Source organism: Manacus vitellinus, unplaced genomic scaffold, assembly GCF_001715985.3.
Source record: "Manacus vitellinus isolate BGI_N305 unplaced genomic scaffold, ASM171598v3 scaffold_20_pilon, whole genome shotgun sequence".
Lineage (NCBI taxonomy): Eukaryota > Metazoa > Chordata > Aves > Passeriformes > Pipridae > Manacus > Manacus vitellinus.
Genome location: NW_021939471.1, coordinates 8,886,421 through 8,901,042, shown reverse-complemented (window position 1 = coordinate 8,901,042; position 14,622 = coordinate 8,886,421). Strand labels below are relative to the sequence as shown.

Below are 14,622 nucleotides of genomic sequence, written 5' to 3'. Positions count from 1 at the left end.
CATATAATAGGGACTTGAAGAGAACAGAAGACAAGTATAACTTTGAGAAATAGCCAAAAAAAACAACTGAAAAACACAAAATCAAAAAGACTGTCAATCCCTACCTGCAAGCATCCTGTATCCAAAGAACAGAGCAACAATCAAAACAGCCAGTACAGACACAGATGCCAGGGCAATAACAATAGTCTCATCTCGATGAAAAGAATGAGAAGAATCTGAAAGCAAACAAGATGAGGACTCTTTAATTGTAAATTCGAAAGAATCAACACTATAAACATGTAATTGTTATTACAACAGTGAGGGGGAAAAATGTACACTGTAAGACAATGCACTAAACTGTTTTTCCTCTCAAAATCTAGGGATGGCAAAAGAGCTGAGAAAACACAGCTGAGCACATTCATCAACAGCTTTTCCCAGTCTTCCCTCGCCCTGTACAGAGAGGCACCGACAGCAGAAAGTGAATTTTGATCTGGCAAAGTTCAGCCCAGCCATACAAGGCCAAGTTGATGCAGTCCTGCTCTGCTATCTGTGCCTTAATCCAGTTTCCTGTATGAATCAAGTTTGTAACCTTTACAAGGCTTTTTAATTGTTTTTCCCAGGATGAAAATCTTAAAAGAGTTTGCTAATTGTGCTGCAAATGTGATGAATGCTGAATGTTTTGCATTCAAATATATACAACATACATAAGTCCACTTATGCAAATATTTCAAAATACGTTGGGGTTTTGATTTATGTCAGTGCTCAGCTAATTTTTGGCATAATTCTCACTCCTCAATTCACAAAAAGACAGAGGTATCTCCACTGACTATAGCAGAGTATTAGAAAACCTGAAAAAATAAAACACTCAACAAAATTAAATAATTAGTTTTATTGAGCCTTTTTTGAAATAGCATTTGATTTGTTGTCAAAATGTATCTTGCTTTTTCAGGTTTGGGTTTTTTTGGGTTTGTGGGTTTTTTCCCCTCAGTGGGGAAAAAAGATTTCATAAAAAGATTTGTTAGCATCTTGAACAGTGAGCTTAAAGCTTGCCCGTGTCAGACCCCAGTCCGGCTTTTTGCAGACACACAAAAATCTAGCCCTTTTAATATAACAATTTATTAGTGCAGATACTCTTCTGATGTTAGAATCACTGGAATGTGGCCCTACAAGACCTCATTTACTTTGGCTTCAAAGCCAAGTTTGGGAACTATGTTTAAACTTGTCTTATATATTGCAAAAAGTACTCCTTAAAAGACTGTAATGAGACCTAACTATGCTAAAACCACAAAATACAAAATGCACTCAAGACTTAAACACTGGATAAATTTTTAGGTGAGACTGAAATACAATTTATCCCAGTCTACACTAGCTGAATAAACTGATAACTTCCCTTTTCTTGTATTGCATTTAAAAGAAATTAAACATGATTCACTTATTCAAACGCCCAGTGTTGACAGACACAAGAGAACTAGATAAGAAGAGAAAGCAAATTTAAAAGAAAACAACTTCCATTCTTACATAACCATAATGCCAAGGGAAAATAATAAAAAGCTGGTAAAACAGAATACCAGAGAGATTTTCAGCTGTGACAGAAGTATGTGAAAAATCACCTATCAAAACCAACATGCAGCTCATATCTGATACACCATTTAAATAAAAGGAGCTTGTGATAATCACAACACCATCAAATTTAAATTTGTTCTGTCAAAAGAAATACCATCACTACTGGTTTTGGTTCACTAAGAGAGTAAGTTATCGCCACAGTGCACTGTAATGCGGAATAAGAGCTCCGACTTCCACTGCGAGGAGACTAAAAGATTCACATTACAACTGTCACCTAAATTATGAATTCAAAGCATACACATACATATATATTAAAAAACACAACATCATAAAGGAAACTTGCACCATACAAAGCTTTATGAAACATTACACAAATATAAGAAGCTGAGTAACTGCTAGCAGGGAAATGGTAATTCTGACTTTCCTATTTTTATGAATGGAATTTACATGTTATTGGGTTATCTTTTAAAATATATATTAAATGTGGCAGGTTTTGCATCAGTTCAAGACAGTGCCTAGCGTGTACTAAGAAGATGCAGGTTGTGAGAGACTGACCTTTTTGCTATAATCTCAGCTGTATTTCCTTTGACCACACAACCAGAGCACAGCCATTTGCAACCTTCCCATTGCCAAGTAACCAGTAATCATTTCCACCACTGTTTGCCAAATGGTATCTGATGCCTGAGTTTGCTTGCTCTGCTTTAGTTTGTTGTACAATCAAAGGGTTAACAACGTGCCTCCATCAGGAGGGCCCTCCTCTATCCTGGAGTGGGATTTTGCTGCTCCTCCAGTCCTAGCATAGCCCAGGGCAAGGGCATCCCGAGCAACAGGTTCTTCAGCAGCTCTGGCTGCCTTGGCACACCTCCCATAGAAGCCTGTGAATGGTGGCATTATGCAGGTTGAAGAGATACTAGAAAATCTCTAGATAAAAATGTTTTGTGCCCATCAGCAGTAGAAAAACATACAAAGAAAAACGATCTTGCTTTCTCCTTCCTTGCTGTACTATCCTCTCTAGGGGATTTTTCTCTTTAGTGGGTAGCTGTGCAGTCATCAGGTAACCTCAAAGAATCTCCCTGGCCTTCAAGAGAAAAGAATATTTTTTTTTTAAGCAGAATTGTTTCTTAATGAATCTTAGATTGGCTAATCTTGCACTAATTTTCAATTCTTATAAATATTTTAAAATAACATTGTCAACATTCCAACAGCCAAGTCAGTCCTACAGTGCGAGTTACTACTGTCAGGTTGTTGAACAACATTTATAAATTTAAGAATAACTACAAATTTCTTAGTAAGTGTAAATGAACATCTCAATGGAATGGTAAGATGCAGCTCAAAACAGTATGAGTGAGTAAAACACTGCATGTGACAGCCAGTCATTTCCCAGCAAGGACAGTTTTACTATCTTTTGCTTGTAAATCTACATAAAGAGAAAAGCAGAAAAAAACCCATAATGACAAAAAGCCCAGACAGCTCCCAAACCCCCACAAATGTGTTATTTCTATCCACCCTTATCTGCTTTGTACAACAATAACTTTTGTAATGTTGTCAGATTATCAATCTTTCTTAAATAGAACAAAAAGGCTATGTCACTTATCTGCTCAGCTTTAAAACCTTCCAAAGCTTAAAAAAACTCTTATTAACTCAATAATTTTATCAATCCATCTTTTTTCTTTGGTTATATGTCATCTTTACTCTTTTACACCATACTTACTTTTAAACACCTAGATAAGAAGCCAAACCCAGATAGGACCTCTCAAGGCATTTGCAGGGTTTACATTTCCTCTTTTATCTACTTCTAAGTAATTAATACATATTTTATATATACATATGCACAAAAGTCATATTTCTCTTGGTATTATTTGGAGATGCATTTTAACTAAGTCACCAAAAGACACATCAGTGTGGGTCAATAAAAGTAATCACTGACCTTTAAGCAAGGCACTGCTGAAACAAGGATATAAAATCTATAGAAGTTTCCTTTCATGCTTTCTTCCATGAATTTATAGCCCTGGCTGAAACAACCACGATTTCTTACAATTAGAACATTCAATATGAAAGTTTATTTGATATTACATCTCCTATCAACAGTTCCAGATGCATTACAGTGCAGAAACAAATTTTTCTGAAGTAAGACTTTCTTGGTCTGAAACAGTGGACTCTGTTTTTATTATTTACAATGCCTGGACCCCTGCCATACAGCTTCTGTATTTTTTCACCATGTCACTGTATAAACTCACTTTAAACATTCATAACAACCACTCAAGAATCTCATTTTAGTTTTCGGAATCATCATCAATATTTGGGCTTTTCTTTAGTGACAAATACGAAATTAATTAAAAACAAATTGTCCAACACTGGCTTCAAATCTCAGACTGGAAGTGCTGGTATCTCAGTATTATTCCTAAACTAATGTCTAACATAAAAAACCTAATGGCATAATGAGCAGAATTAGCTGCAGACTCTAGAAAATCCAATGATTAAGGAGTTGACTGTGGAGCAAATTCTACCTACACTTGTTCACAGAAGATATTGGCAGAGCTTCCTCAGGTTACATTACTGTAACTGGAAGCAAGGTTAGTGCAGTGCTTGTTTCACTGCTAAGTACAGGTGAGGTTTTTATTTCCAGCTTCAATTTAGGCTCCCTGATCTGCCACAACAAAAAATTAAAACCAAGAGAAACCACTGGAAGGCCCAAAACACCCTAACAGTCAATATCTTGTCCCAGCTGGATGGGAAAGGAGAGCACCGTTCCCAGGGCTACCGACTCCACAAGCAACAGTATGAAGAAGCCATTTAGAAGACAACCCAGCACATACACTCTTCTACCTTGAAACATTTTGCCAGTAATTCTGATAGCAGTCAGCATTTTACTGAAGTCCACCAATCCCATCACAAACAAATATGACAGCAAACAGCATAAGTATTTTTTTCCTTTTCTTTTTTAAATCAGAAAAAGAAACAAAGCATGACTCTTTAACAGAGACAACCTCCTCCTGGCTGGGGAGCAGCTGGTAACCAACAAGCCACCATTCCCAGAAGCATCCTGACCTCATCATCAAGCAAGAGCTTATTTTTGGGCTCCAAAAACCCAAGTATAACACCCCTTGTGTATGGAGAGAATTTTGTCCAAGGTACACACAAATAATTGGGAATGTATTTCAGAGCACGACGTGAAGGGGAATGCTTCTAGCACTCGGTTAGATGTGAGTCATCTGGCTGAACCCAGTCCTGCATGTGGGATACTTCCTGCAGGCACTTCTACACATTAGGCATTCTCTCTCTTTTCTCAGGCATCAGTGCCATAATAGTTTCCAAGCACTTATACAGTATCTTTGATAAACTAAGTTTTTAAAATTAAGCTTCTATATTGCTGCACATGGAGATTGTTCAACTGCTGCCTTCCTAGCCTTCTCCAGGAATGACACAGAATGAAGAATATTAACAGTGCTAATGGCATCAGGAAGAACAGTGTTTTTCCTTCAAATTAACTCATCCACCCTAAACGCAAGCTTGTAATATTAATTAATGCAAAAGTATTCCAATCTGTGCCTATGCTTGAAAAAGCTTCTTTTATTTCTTTGTAATTTAACTTTCAAAAATTAAAGCCTCTTTTTTATGCTTCCTGTTTCCATACTTTAAAATTAGCATTTATCCTATGATGAAAGAACATTCTGAGAAAACAGACAAAACCAGGTAACAGCAGCCAACGGCAAAAGAGTCTGTAAATATACGGAACTCCTTTCTGGGAGCCAGAGAGGGGATGTGTGACTCTTCTAGCTTCCTTTCCCGTCAGCAAATACTGTGAAACCTGCAGACAACCATCCCCTCAGTTCCCCCACACCCCCCATATATCTTCCCTCCCTCGCCAGTCTAGGTAAAGCATGAACTAACTCACCACCACTACCGTTACTGTGTCAGTTCAAGCACTGATGTCCATGCTGTGAAGGTAAAATATTCCAGCCTGGCTGACAAACTGTGAGGAGCCCATGCACAGTTTTTGTATTTCCTACTTCACTGTTCAGCACATTGTTGCTCTGATACTAGCACTGAATTCAGAATGTATGAAGAGAATGGAAAATGAGGAGAAGGAAGGGTAGCCTCCTCCTCATAACAGCTGCAAGCTGTCCAGAAAAGTTCTCTCTGCTACTACACCAAAGGTTTTACATCGCGATGGCCAAAGAGCTCCCCGGGACACTACACAGATCACTGTTAGGATGATACATCTTAAGACAGCCACGAGAAAAGGCAGCAAGTGTTAACCAAGTTGAAAAACTAGGAATCCCAAGGGGAAAAATTTGACTGTGTAATTAAAGGCTGTATCCCAACATAAACACACAAAAGGATATGGCCTTGAAACTGTGTAAGCAATGACATTGTTTCCTTTCAATATTTAAACATTTGAATATGAAACCTTAGGCTTTAGAATGTTGTTTCAAAGCTATATATTTACATGGTGGTGATCATATAATAAAGGACATTTGCACATAAATTTCCACCAGATCTCTATATTGCTATTAAAGCTTTTTATTCCATTTTCAGAAATCTGCCTACTCTTCATGTAAATGACTCACAGCTGTGTATCTGTCACACAGTAGTAAATAATTCTAGAAAATATATGTGTGTATTTAAGTTTAGAGAAGCATTGTATAAAAACATTTTAGAGAAACATACAATTATTCTATATAATTAAAATCAGTTTTGAAAATAACTACCTATGTTCCAACAGAATTTGTGGTAGCTGTGTATCAGAAACCAAGTGGTCTTACAGCTGATATGTACCAAAATACTAATGTTTATTTAATTTGCCAAATCACAAGTAAGTAGCAGTGTTAGTCTCGAACAAGCAAGGAAAACACCATCCTTTAACCTTCACAGCACAACAGTAACATCTGATTTTTCAAAACAACTGCAGCTGTATGGACTCTGATCAAAGCCAGCAAGATTACACAGAGACTCAAAGATCTGCCCATACAGATCTGCCCATACAGATCACTTTAAAAAGAAGCAGAGTCTTCATGCCATTCTACAACTATTTCTTTGATGTGATAGGTTCAATATGTTCATTGCCAATCTGTTGCAGAAGTTGCTCTTCCATTAAGGAATCTTAATGATACTGAGGATGAGATCAGAGGGATGAGGAGAAGCTTATGGTTCAGTCACCAACGCAGCATGAGATGGAAGGCTGCAGTGTGGGGGCAATATGGCCTTCAGCTGCAGATGACTGCAAATATGCTCTGCAGATCAGAAAAGAGACCTTTCAAGTGTATTTAATTCATTTTGAAGTCACATTGCTTTTCACAGTGGCATGACTTTCATGACAGTGGTAAGATCATGGTCCTTTGAAAAAACATACATTTAGCAATCTTTTCCAAAGGCCCACAGATCTCAATCACAATCTGTTTATCTGTTTCGTCTACACAAAGCTTATATTAAACATGTTCTAGGAATCCTCTACAACATGTAGAATATGCATCCCTAACTGCATTCTGGCAGCACATTCCAACCAAACCAAAACACTTCATCAGGTCTTTTTCTCTCTTCTTTTCTGGACAGTAATCAACGTTTCTTTCCAAACAACTGACTACTGCCTCATTTCTGAACCTCTGTCCTGCAGCAAGAGAGTTCAGTCTTCATCACATCAGACCAACTGACAAGAAAGCCTCCAATATAAACACTATACCAAAATGACTCCGACTATTTTATGTAAATCCTGAATTTATTCAGTATGGGGAAGAAAATGTGAAAGAAAAAAAATAAGCTGATAACTTGTAACAAAAAACTATGTTGGTAGGTTAACAGTATCTGAAAAGATACCAAAAGATATCTAAAAAGATAGTGTCCACAAAAATATCATGGGCATAGATCAGACTATCATATAATTCAAGAATCCCATCACATGGCCTTCTACACCAATTTAACTAAATGCATTTAAATCTACATTTTAGTTAAGCTGGAACTACAAGGTTGGAATACCTTAAAAGTTGTGTTCTACAGGCCTTTACAATGAAATCCAGCAGGAGCTATTGCCAGTTTTCCATTAAACCTCTGCATTGCTAAGAATGATGAAAAGAATAAAGATAGCGTTTCCTAAACATCTTTATTCCTTAAACATCTTTATCTAACTTTTGACATGTGCATGTTTTAAAACAGCTATTATCCTAATTCTGATTTATGAGCCTGTACATGAGAAATAAGGCTGCATCCTTCTGTAAGTACTTGACAAATAATTAATACAATTAAAATCCATGCCCAAATTTTGTAACAGAATTATAAAATGTAAGTATCTGATGCCTATCAACGTGACCACCTTCAGTACTTTAACCAAAGTTAAGGTAATGAACACTATTTCACATAAAATTCTTGAAGGCACTTGAAGGCACAATGAAGTTAGCAAGATAACTTCTATGGAAGAGGACTGAGCACTTGGTGCTCATGTAGATGAAAAACACAACGGGAACTGCGTATTTTGTGGGAGATGGTGCAACATTCTTTAACAGAATAATCCTGCCAACCAGTAACTCTAAGGCAATTTTCATTCATAATTGAAAATGGATGTTTTCCCCAGACTTAAGAGAAATCTCTGGTTTTAGTCTACTGGCTTGGATGAAACAGAAAATCTGCACTTGCTTCCAATCATTCCAACATTTGAAGAAAAGATTTAAACGGTCACCAATATGCTTCCACTTTGCACTTAGCATCATCATATTTTATACTTTTTATATAAAATCCTATATACTTATTGTCATGGGGTGTCCTTTGTGACACATCTTTTCATGTTTTTCAGGAGAGCTAAAATTTTAATCCATTTTTCACATAATTGCATCACTGTGTGGAACCTGGACTGTAAGAAAGCACCAGTCTCTCGTGAGACTTGCAGTAACATCACAACCTGGCAACCATGCACCACAGATCCCATCTGCCTCCTCACTGAATGCCTGAAAACATCATGCAGCTTGGGCTGTAAAATCTATTTCCCATAACATGCTCCAGAGAAATCCTGCTACAGCTAGAAGTCAGTCACTCGTGATGGCAGCGTTTCAGTGGGCAGATCTCTTTCAAAAATCTGCTGCTGGAAAATGCAATTTGTACTTGAGCTTTGTGTTGAAGAGGAGGGCTCCCTCGCTGTCCCTGAGTCAAGGCAGTCCAAGAGGTGTAATCCCTTCCAGCATCTCTGTCCTCCTCTGGTGAACTGGCTGCCCCCAAGCACCCAGTCTGGAGCCAGGCTGTGGGGATTAGATTGGTCTTGTTTGTTCATTTTGAATACTGAAGGTTGTACTGATACATGAAACTTAAAAATGAAGTATGAGTGGTAATTTCTTGGCAGGGAAGTGGGTTATGCAATCCCTACCTGCTCTTTCTTTGATAACTAGATACAAAGAGGTGAATTAGAAGCTTGTCACATTTGTACAGAAGGAATTCACAAGTTCGTAAAAACCCAACAAAACTTCCTGTTCTGCCTTTTCTTCTGTGAGTTCAGGGATCTTCAGTGTTATTTCTAACACTATTGAATAGACCCTCATAATCATGATGTATGTAGAATAAATAGCAATTCAATCACAAAAATAAATTTAGATTATTTTCTCTGAAATTCCCTATATATCAATAAATATTTGATTACTAGAGAGATAAGAGAAATACCTCGCTTCCATAGGCAAACTACTTTTGAGTGCACCTCAACCTTGCCTTCAAGTGTAACTGAGAGCTTATTTGAGCACTTAACCACATACTGGGGACATCTTCCATACTGAAATAAAACAGTCAGAGAAATGTTTTTAATAAAAAGGCTGAGAACAACCTTTCCATTATTCCCTTATATTAATCTTGGACCGACAGGACTTACTGCTTATCAAACCGAACAGCAACACCAGCTTTACCATAATGGCACACTTCCAGCTTCTGTAAAACACTGGATCAAAAAATACATATGCTGCAATGGAAAAAAATGAGCACTTCGGAGAGCCTCTTTAAAGACATTTGAAGTTCTTTTAAATTCAACAGGCTCAATGGCTGCATATTTCATGTTTGTAACGTTCCCAGGCGCTAAAAACAGAGCCCAAAAAATTACATCAAAACACTGAAACGCCTATTTTTGTATGGGTAAGCAAGCAACCAACCCCCCTCATCTTTCAGAAAAGGCAGCTCTGATCCCATGCGCCCGCAAATTCCAAGTCTTCGAGAGTGCTGAAGCCCCGGAACGCTGTTCACCAGTCGGCCGTGCTCCCCTCGCTCCTACAAAGCCAGGTCCCCCCCTTGCCAGCCATTTGCTCAGTGGGAAGGCTGAGCCAAGCCCAGGCAGTGTGGGATGTCCGGGCCTGTCCCAGCAGGTTCTTGCTGGGTGCACCCTGGAGGAACGGCGGGTGCCTGTTTACGGGCAGTGAGGCCGATGCCGCTCCTGCCCACTGCCAGCTCTGCGCTCCCCTCCGCTGTGGGCAGGGACAACGAGCACTCATGTCCTCTCAATAACGCTGCACACCTCTGAGGTGCAGGAATACTCTTCTCCTGTCAACCTTAGCAACAGGCAACGAAGAATGAACTGATCTAATGGATATGACTGCACAGAGTGTTGATTTCAAAATCATTTCCCTAAGCATGCAGTGAAATCTGAATTATAGCAAAATTTTAGTCAGCCAACCTGTTTCAAGTGTAAACCCAAGATCAATACAAACAGAGTGAGAACAAGTTCTGACAAAACCTTTCATTGCACTTTTGGTTTATGTCCTAGTACTTCAGATCTCATGCCCTAAATCAGCTTAATATTGTAATCCTCAACTGTAATCCTCAAGCGTAGCAAGTATTTTAGTACTAAAACTTAACTTTTCCTACTTGCTTTAATTCAAGAACATTTTTTATACTTCCAGTACAACTCAGTATAGTGTAAATTCTCATATGCAAAAGGGCTTGTAATTTTAAATTTGAAAGTCTGTGCTACAGATCTGTGAGTTAAATCTGTCTGATATGTTAGAAACATTCACAATTACTAAAGACTGTGTTTGTCTGGCTAATGCCAATTCAAATAATGCCTGTGGTACTCCAAAAGGTATGCATCTGCTCCAGCTCTTTCTATCATGGTTTAGGAGAGGGTCTAACATGACAGTACATGTCCCATTTTCCCATTAATCCTCCCTCATTCTCTTTTATTTTCCCCAGTCATCATCTGTACATGGACATATAATTTCTAACTTTTACCAGATTCTTTTTCTAGGACTTCAAAAATATTTTAAAAGTCTTCTGTAACTATAAGATAACAATAATCGTTACATTTCTCTTCCATGTGTCCATGCCAGGAGCGGAGGAGGGCAGCGGAGCAGCTGAACCTCTCCTGCCTCCTGCTGAAAGCCACCTTTCCTCCACAGCTGAGAGGCCTTAGCAATGGCTCCTTCCCTCTGTCCTGTCCTTGCTTAAATAGAGATTCAGCTGCATTCCAGGCAGGAAGAACCTCTTCCTCAAAGATACTTCACAGGTACGAGATGCAGCGATTTGGAGACATCCTCGAGCAGAGCGAAATAAAGGACAGAAAAGGCTGTGGAAACCTGACAAGGCCAACAGAGACGAGAGGAGGCAGCAGGGCCAGCGCTGGGCAGGGCAGAAGCTGAAACAGTGAGAATGGCCCAGAGAGGAGAAAGGCTTTAACCTCAGGAGGACCCCAGCAAAATCAATAGGCTCCACTGACACACAGCTTCTGTTTCCAAGGCACCAGCTGGAGCGACCTTCTTCAAACAGAAAACTGCATCCTGTATGAGGGTACACAAGTGCACGTCACATATGCGTAAATGACCTTTCTTTTTTCCTAAAGGAAAGAAAAAATTTCCAGAACTTGAATTATAAAACAAAAAGAAACTCAGATGGTGTTTCTGGCTCTGCTACTGAATAGCCTGATCTTAGGTAAGTTACTTTGCCTCTTTGTGCTTCATGTTAGCTAGTTATATAATGGGAAAAACAGTACCTTCCCTAACTTCAAAGGTTATTCTGATTACTTTATAATAACACGAAGATGAAAAAGGCAATAATGATAAATAGTAATCCTTAGTTTGCACTTATGCAAAATCCTTCTACAGATCTAAGTACTTGATTTCAGATGAAATACAGACATCGTTTGATGTTCGTTCCTCGCAGCACAAGTGCCAGCTCAGGCATCCCTTGCCTCCTACTCCCAGGTGCCTGTTCCAGCCCAGCAGTGCCCCGACAGCTGTGCTGCACAACCACGGTTATGCCGAGCAGGGAGCTGGGGACGGAAGCCAACGGGGAGACCATGGGAAGGGAGGAAGGACCATATCTAAGGCAACATCCCTGCCAAAATAAATATACATCAATCAAGTACAAAGGCTGGTATCAAAGCTATCAATTCGTGTTACAGCTGACTTCACTTGTATAACACGTTCTGTCTGCCCTACAGTAACAAACTTGTTTCAAACCAGGAATAAATATTTCAACACAAATCTGAATAGGTCAGAGGAGACATTTCATAATCCTATGAAAGTGACTTGCTAATGATGTTGGAATCTGCATGATCGCTAGATTAATTTCACAGATTGAATAAAACTTTTACATAGTGAGTGATACGGCTTCTGTAACTTTTCTACTTTATACATACATTCCACATAATGAAAAATTTTCTGAAATCAATCCCTGAACCTGTCACAGCCCTGAGCATCGGTTTCAGCTGTTTTAATGACACTGTACAATTAAACCATAAGTCTGAGACTGATATGCTCATAAGACACTTATTTACACAGATACTGTAGAAATTAGAATGGAAAAAGCAACCTTTTAAAAAATTGAATACAAAGAAGTCTCCTGTCAATCCGATTTACTCAAATCCTGACTGTACCATGAAATCCTGTTAAATGAAAGGCAAAAACCTCAAGTCTCATTAAACAAGTAGAAACCTTTTTTTTGTGAAATAAAAAAATAAAGTTAAACTTGACACTGACTTCTTCCTGACAGGTGTTCCTGCTTTAACCCATCACAAAATACATGCAGCCATAGCCGAGGTTTTCAAGTGATTCTGCTGTTTTCCAACTGGACACCATCAAAGCATTTCTACACTTCAGTGAAGACACTCAATATACACTTGTTTGGTTGCTCAAAATTTAAGACATCCTCAATCACTATAAGCTCCATCAAAGTGAAAATGCATAACCAGGACAAAAAATGAGAATTTATGATTGACGATTAACTTTTTCCTTTCAGCCTGAACTATGGTTTGGTGGTTGGTTGTTTTCTGGGGTTTTTTTTGCTTGTTTTCCTTGCTTATTCCTTCTAACAACTGACAGGTAATCACACCAGTTATGCCTCTGAGCAGGTACTGTCCTATTACTGTTTTAGACAGGAGTTCTGTTTCCCAATCTATCCTTTCAAAAAGGAAATCCGAGTGTTCTCTGAGTTCCATGATGCTTACAAAATACACTTTCTATTTTTCTTCCTTAACTTCCCTTTGCTTAAAGGTTTCAAATCCAGGAGAGGTCTGTCAGGAGCCCAGTTCACTGAAATAATACAGCAAGTTGTCAAGTACTTGAGCACATTTCTACCAAACAATCAAAACACAGTTACATTACAGCTGGAAGATGACAGCATTTGCAAGAACATATTTGCTTCTCAGAGGAAAAAGCCTTGCTGTTAACAGCACCTACCTGGTAACTGTTTCATTTTATAACCACCTAGAAGCCTGCTTTCTAATCTCATTTCAAGGGCTCCATCATACCACAAGCCAGCATTGTGCCAACAGCACTTTTGGGAATAAGACACTGCTACTGACATAACCTATTACAATGATTACAAATACATTAAGGCAGTGAAGAAATTCATGTCATACTTCTGTCATCACTGTGGCCCTGGGTGTGCTAAGCTACTCATCAGGTTGTGTTTAAGCAGAAATTCTAAATTCCTAAAAAGTGGTAATTTTAATTCTTATACAGGCTGCTAGAAGAAACTCCAAATTTACCAGTTTATGTTCAAATATCAACTTATAAATTCACATGTAAAGTGTGCAGGCATAAAATGCACATATCTTTGATGAACATTTAGGTGACATATGACCTCAGCTAATTAAATACTTAGTGCTGTGCTCCCTCATTTTATAGGAAACTTCTGTTCCACAGCAAGCACAGCATGGTGACAGACAGACTCTTCCTAAATGTAGGACTGTGCTCACCTCCACTCCCTGCTCTGAGTAGTCTCCTACAGATTACACACTAGTTCAGTGTAGGATCAAGGTCAGCAGAGTTGGGAGAACCTGTTCAGACTGATATCTTTAGTACCTTATTTCACTTGGTTTATTCTGGAATATCTAGTGAAATTAAGGATTCATAATTTATGAGTCTTCCCCCATTAGCAATATTTAATTATTATTGTTTTCATAGCAGGTATCTAACACTCCAAGACTATTACAAAAATTTTCTCCCCACAGCAGAGCTTGATGTTTTCAGTTTTAATTAAAATAACATAAAAAAAATCCTCCATGAAAAAAAAAATCCAACTCGAAACAAAAACCCCCCAAAATTCCCAAAAACATTTAACTGTATAAAAACAGGAAAACTAATGTTAGCATACCTGAGCTATACACTGAAATCTTAAATTAGTTTAAAACCTTTTCCTTTATGCATCCTCTCCCAGTGTTATTACTCACTAACTATCCTCTTAGTGCTGGACAGAAGTTGTCTCCTATCTAACCCTCCAAAGCTGAGCAGGGTCAGCCCACACCTCCCTTGGCTCTCCCACTGTGCCTGTAGGAGCTCTGCTGGCAGGAGCTCTGAGGCCTGGGAACAGCATCCCTCCCAGAGTGCCTGGCACAGCACTCAGAGATGTGTAATGCTTTTGGTTTACAGCCTGTGTTTATTCCACCCCCGCACATTTTTAGTTTGCTCCGAAGATGCTGTGAATGGCTCCACAGCTGGGAGTGTCTAAGGCAGGTGTGGGCAGGGCTCTGCTCCCCCAAACCCACGTGTGGTGGGGGGCACGGCCCACCTTCCCCTGCACAGGTAACAAGTGCACCATCCATCTGCTAACAGTGCTGATAAAGGCAGAGGGACTCACATTACTCTTCAGAGTCATTAAAAAAACTTTCCAAACAACAGCTTGAGT

General features: G+C 38.9%; 1 protein-coding gene across 3 annotated transcripts in view; it reads right to left on the bottom strand.

Annotated features, from left to right (window-relative positions):
• Positions 1–14,622, bottom strand: part of BMPR2 (bone morphogenetic protein receptor type 2) — a 103,036-nt gene that overhangs the window by 22,463 nt on the left and 65,951 nt on the right. For all 3 annotated transcript variants that reach the window (XM_008931099.3, XM_029959529.1, XM_018071608.2), the window contains one exon: positions 105–215. In XM_008931099.3, the coding sequence (XP_008929347.2) occupies positions 105–215 (111 nt within the window). The remainder of the gene's footprint in view (positions 1–104; positions 216–14,622) is intronic.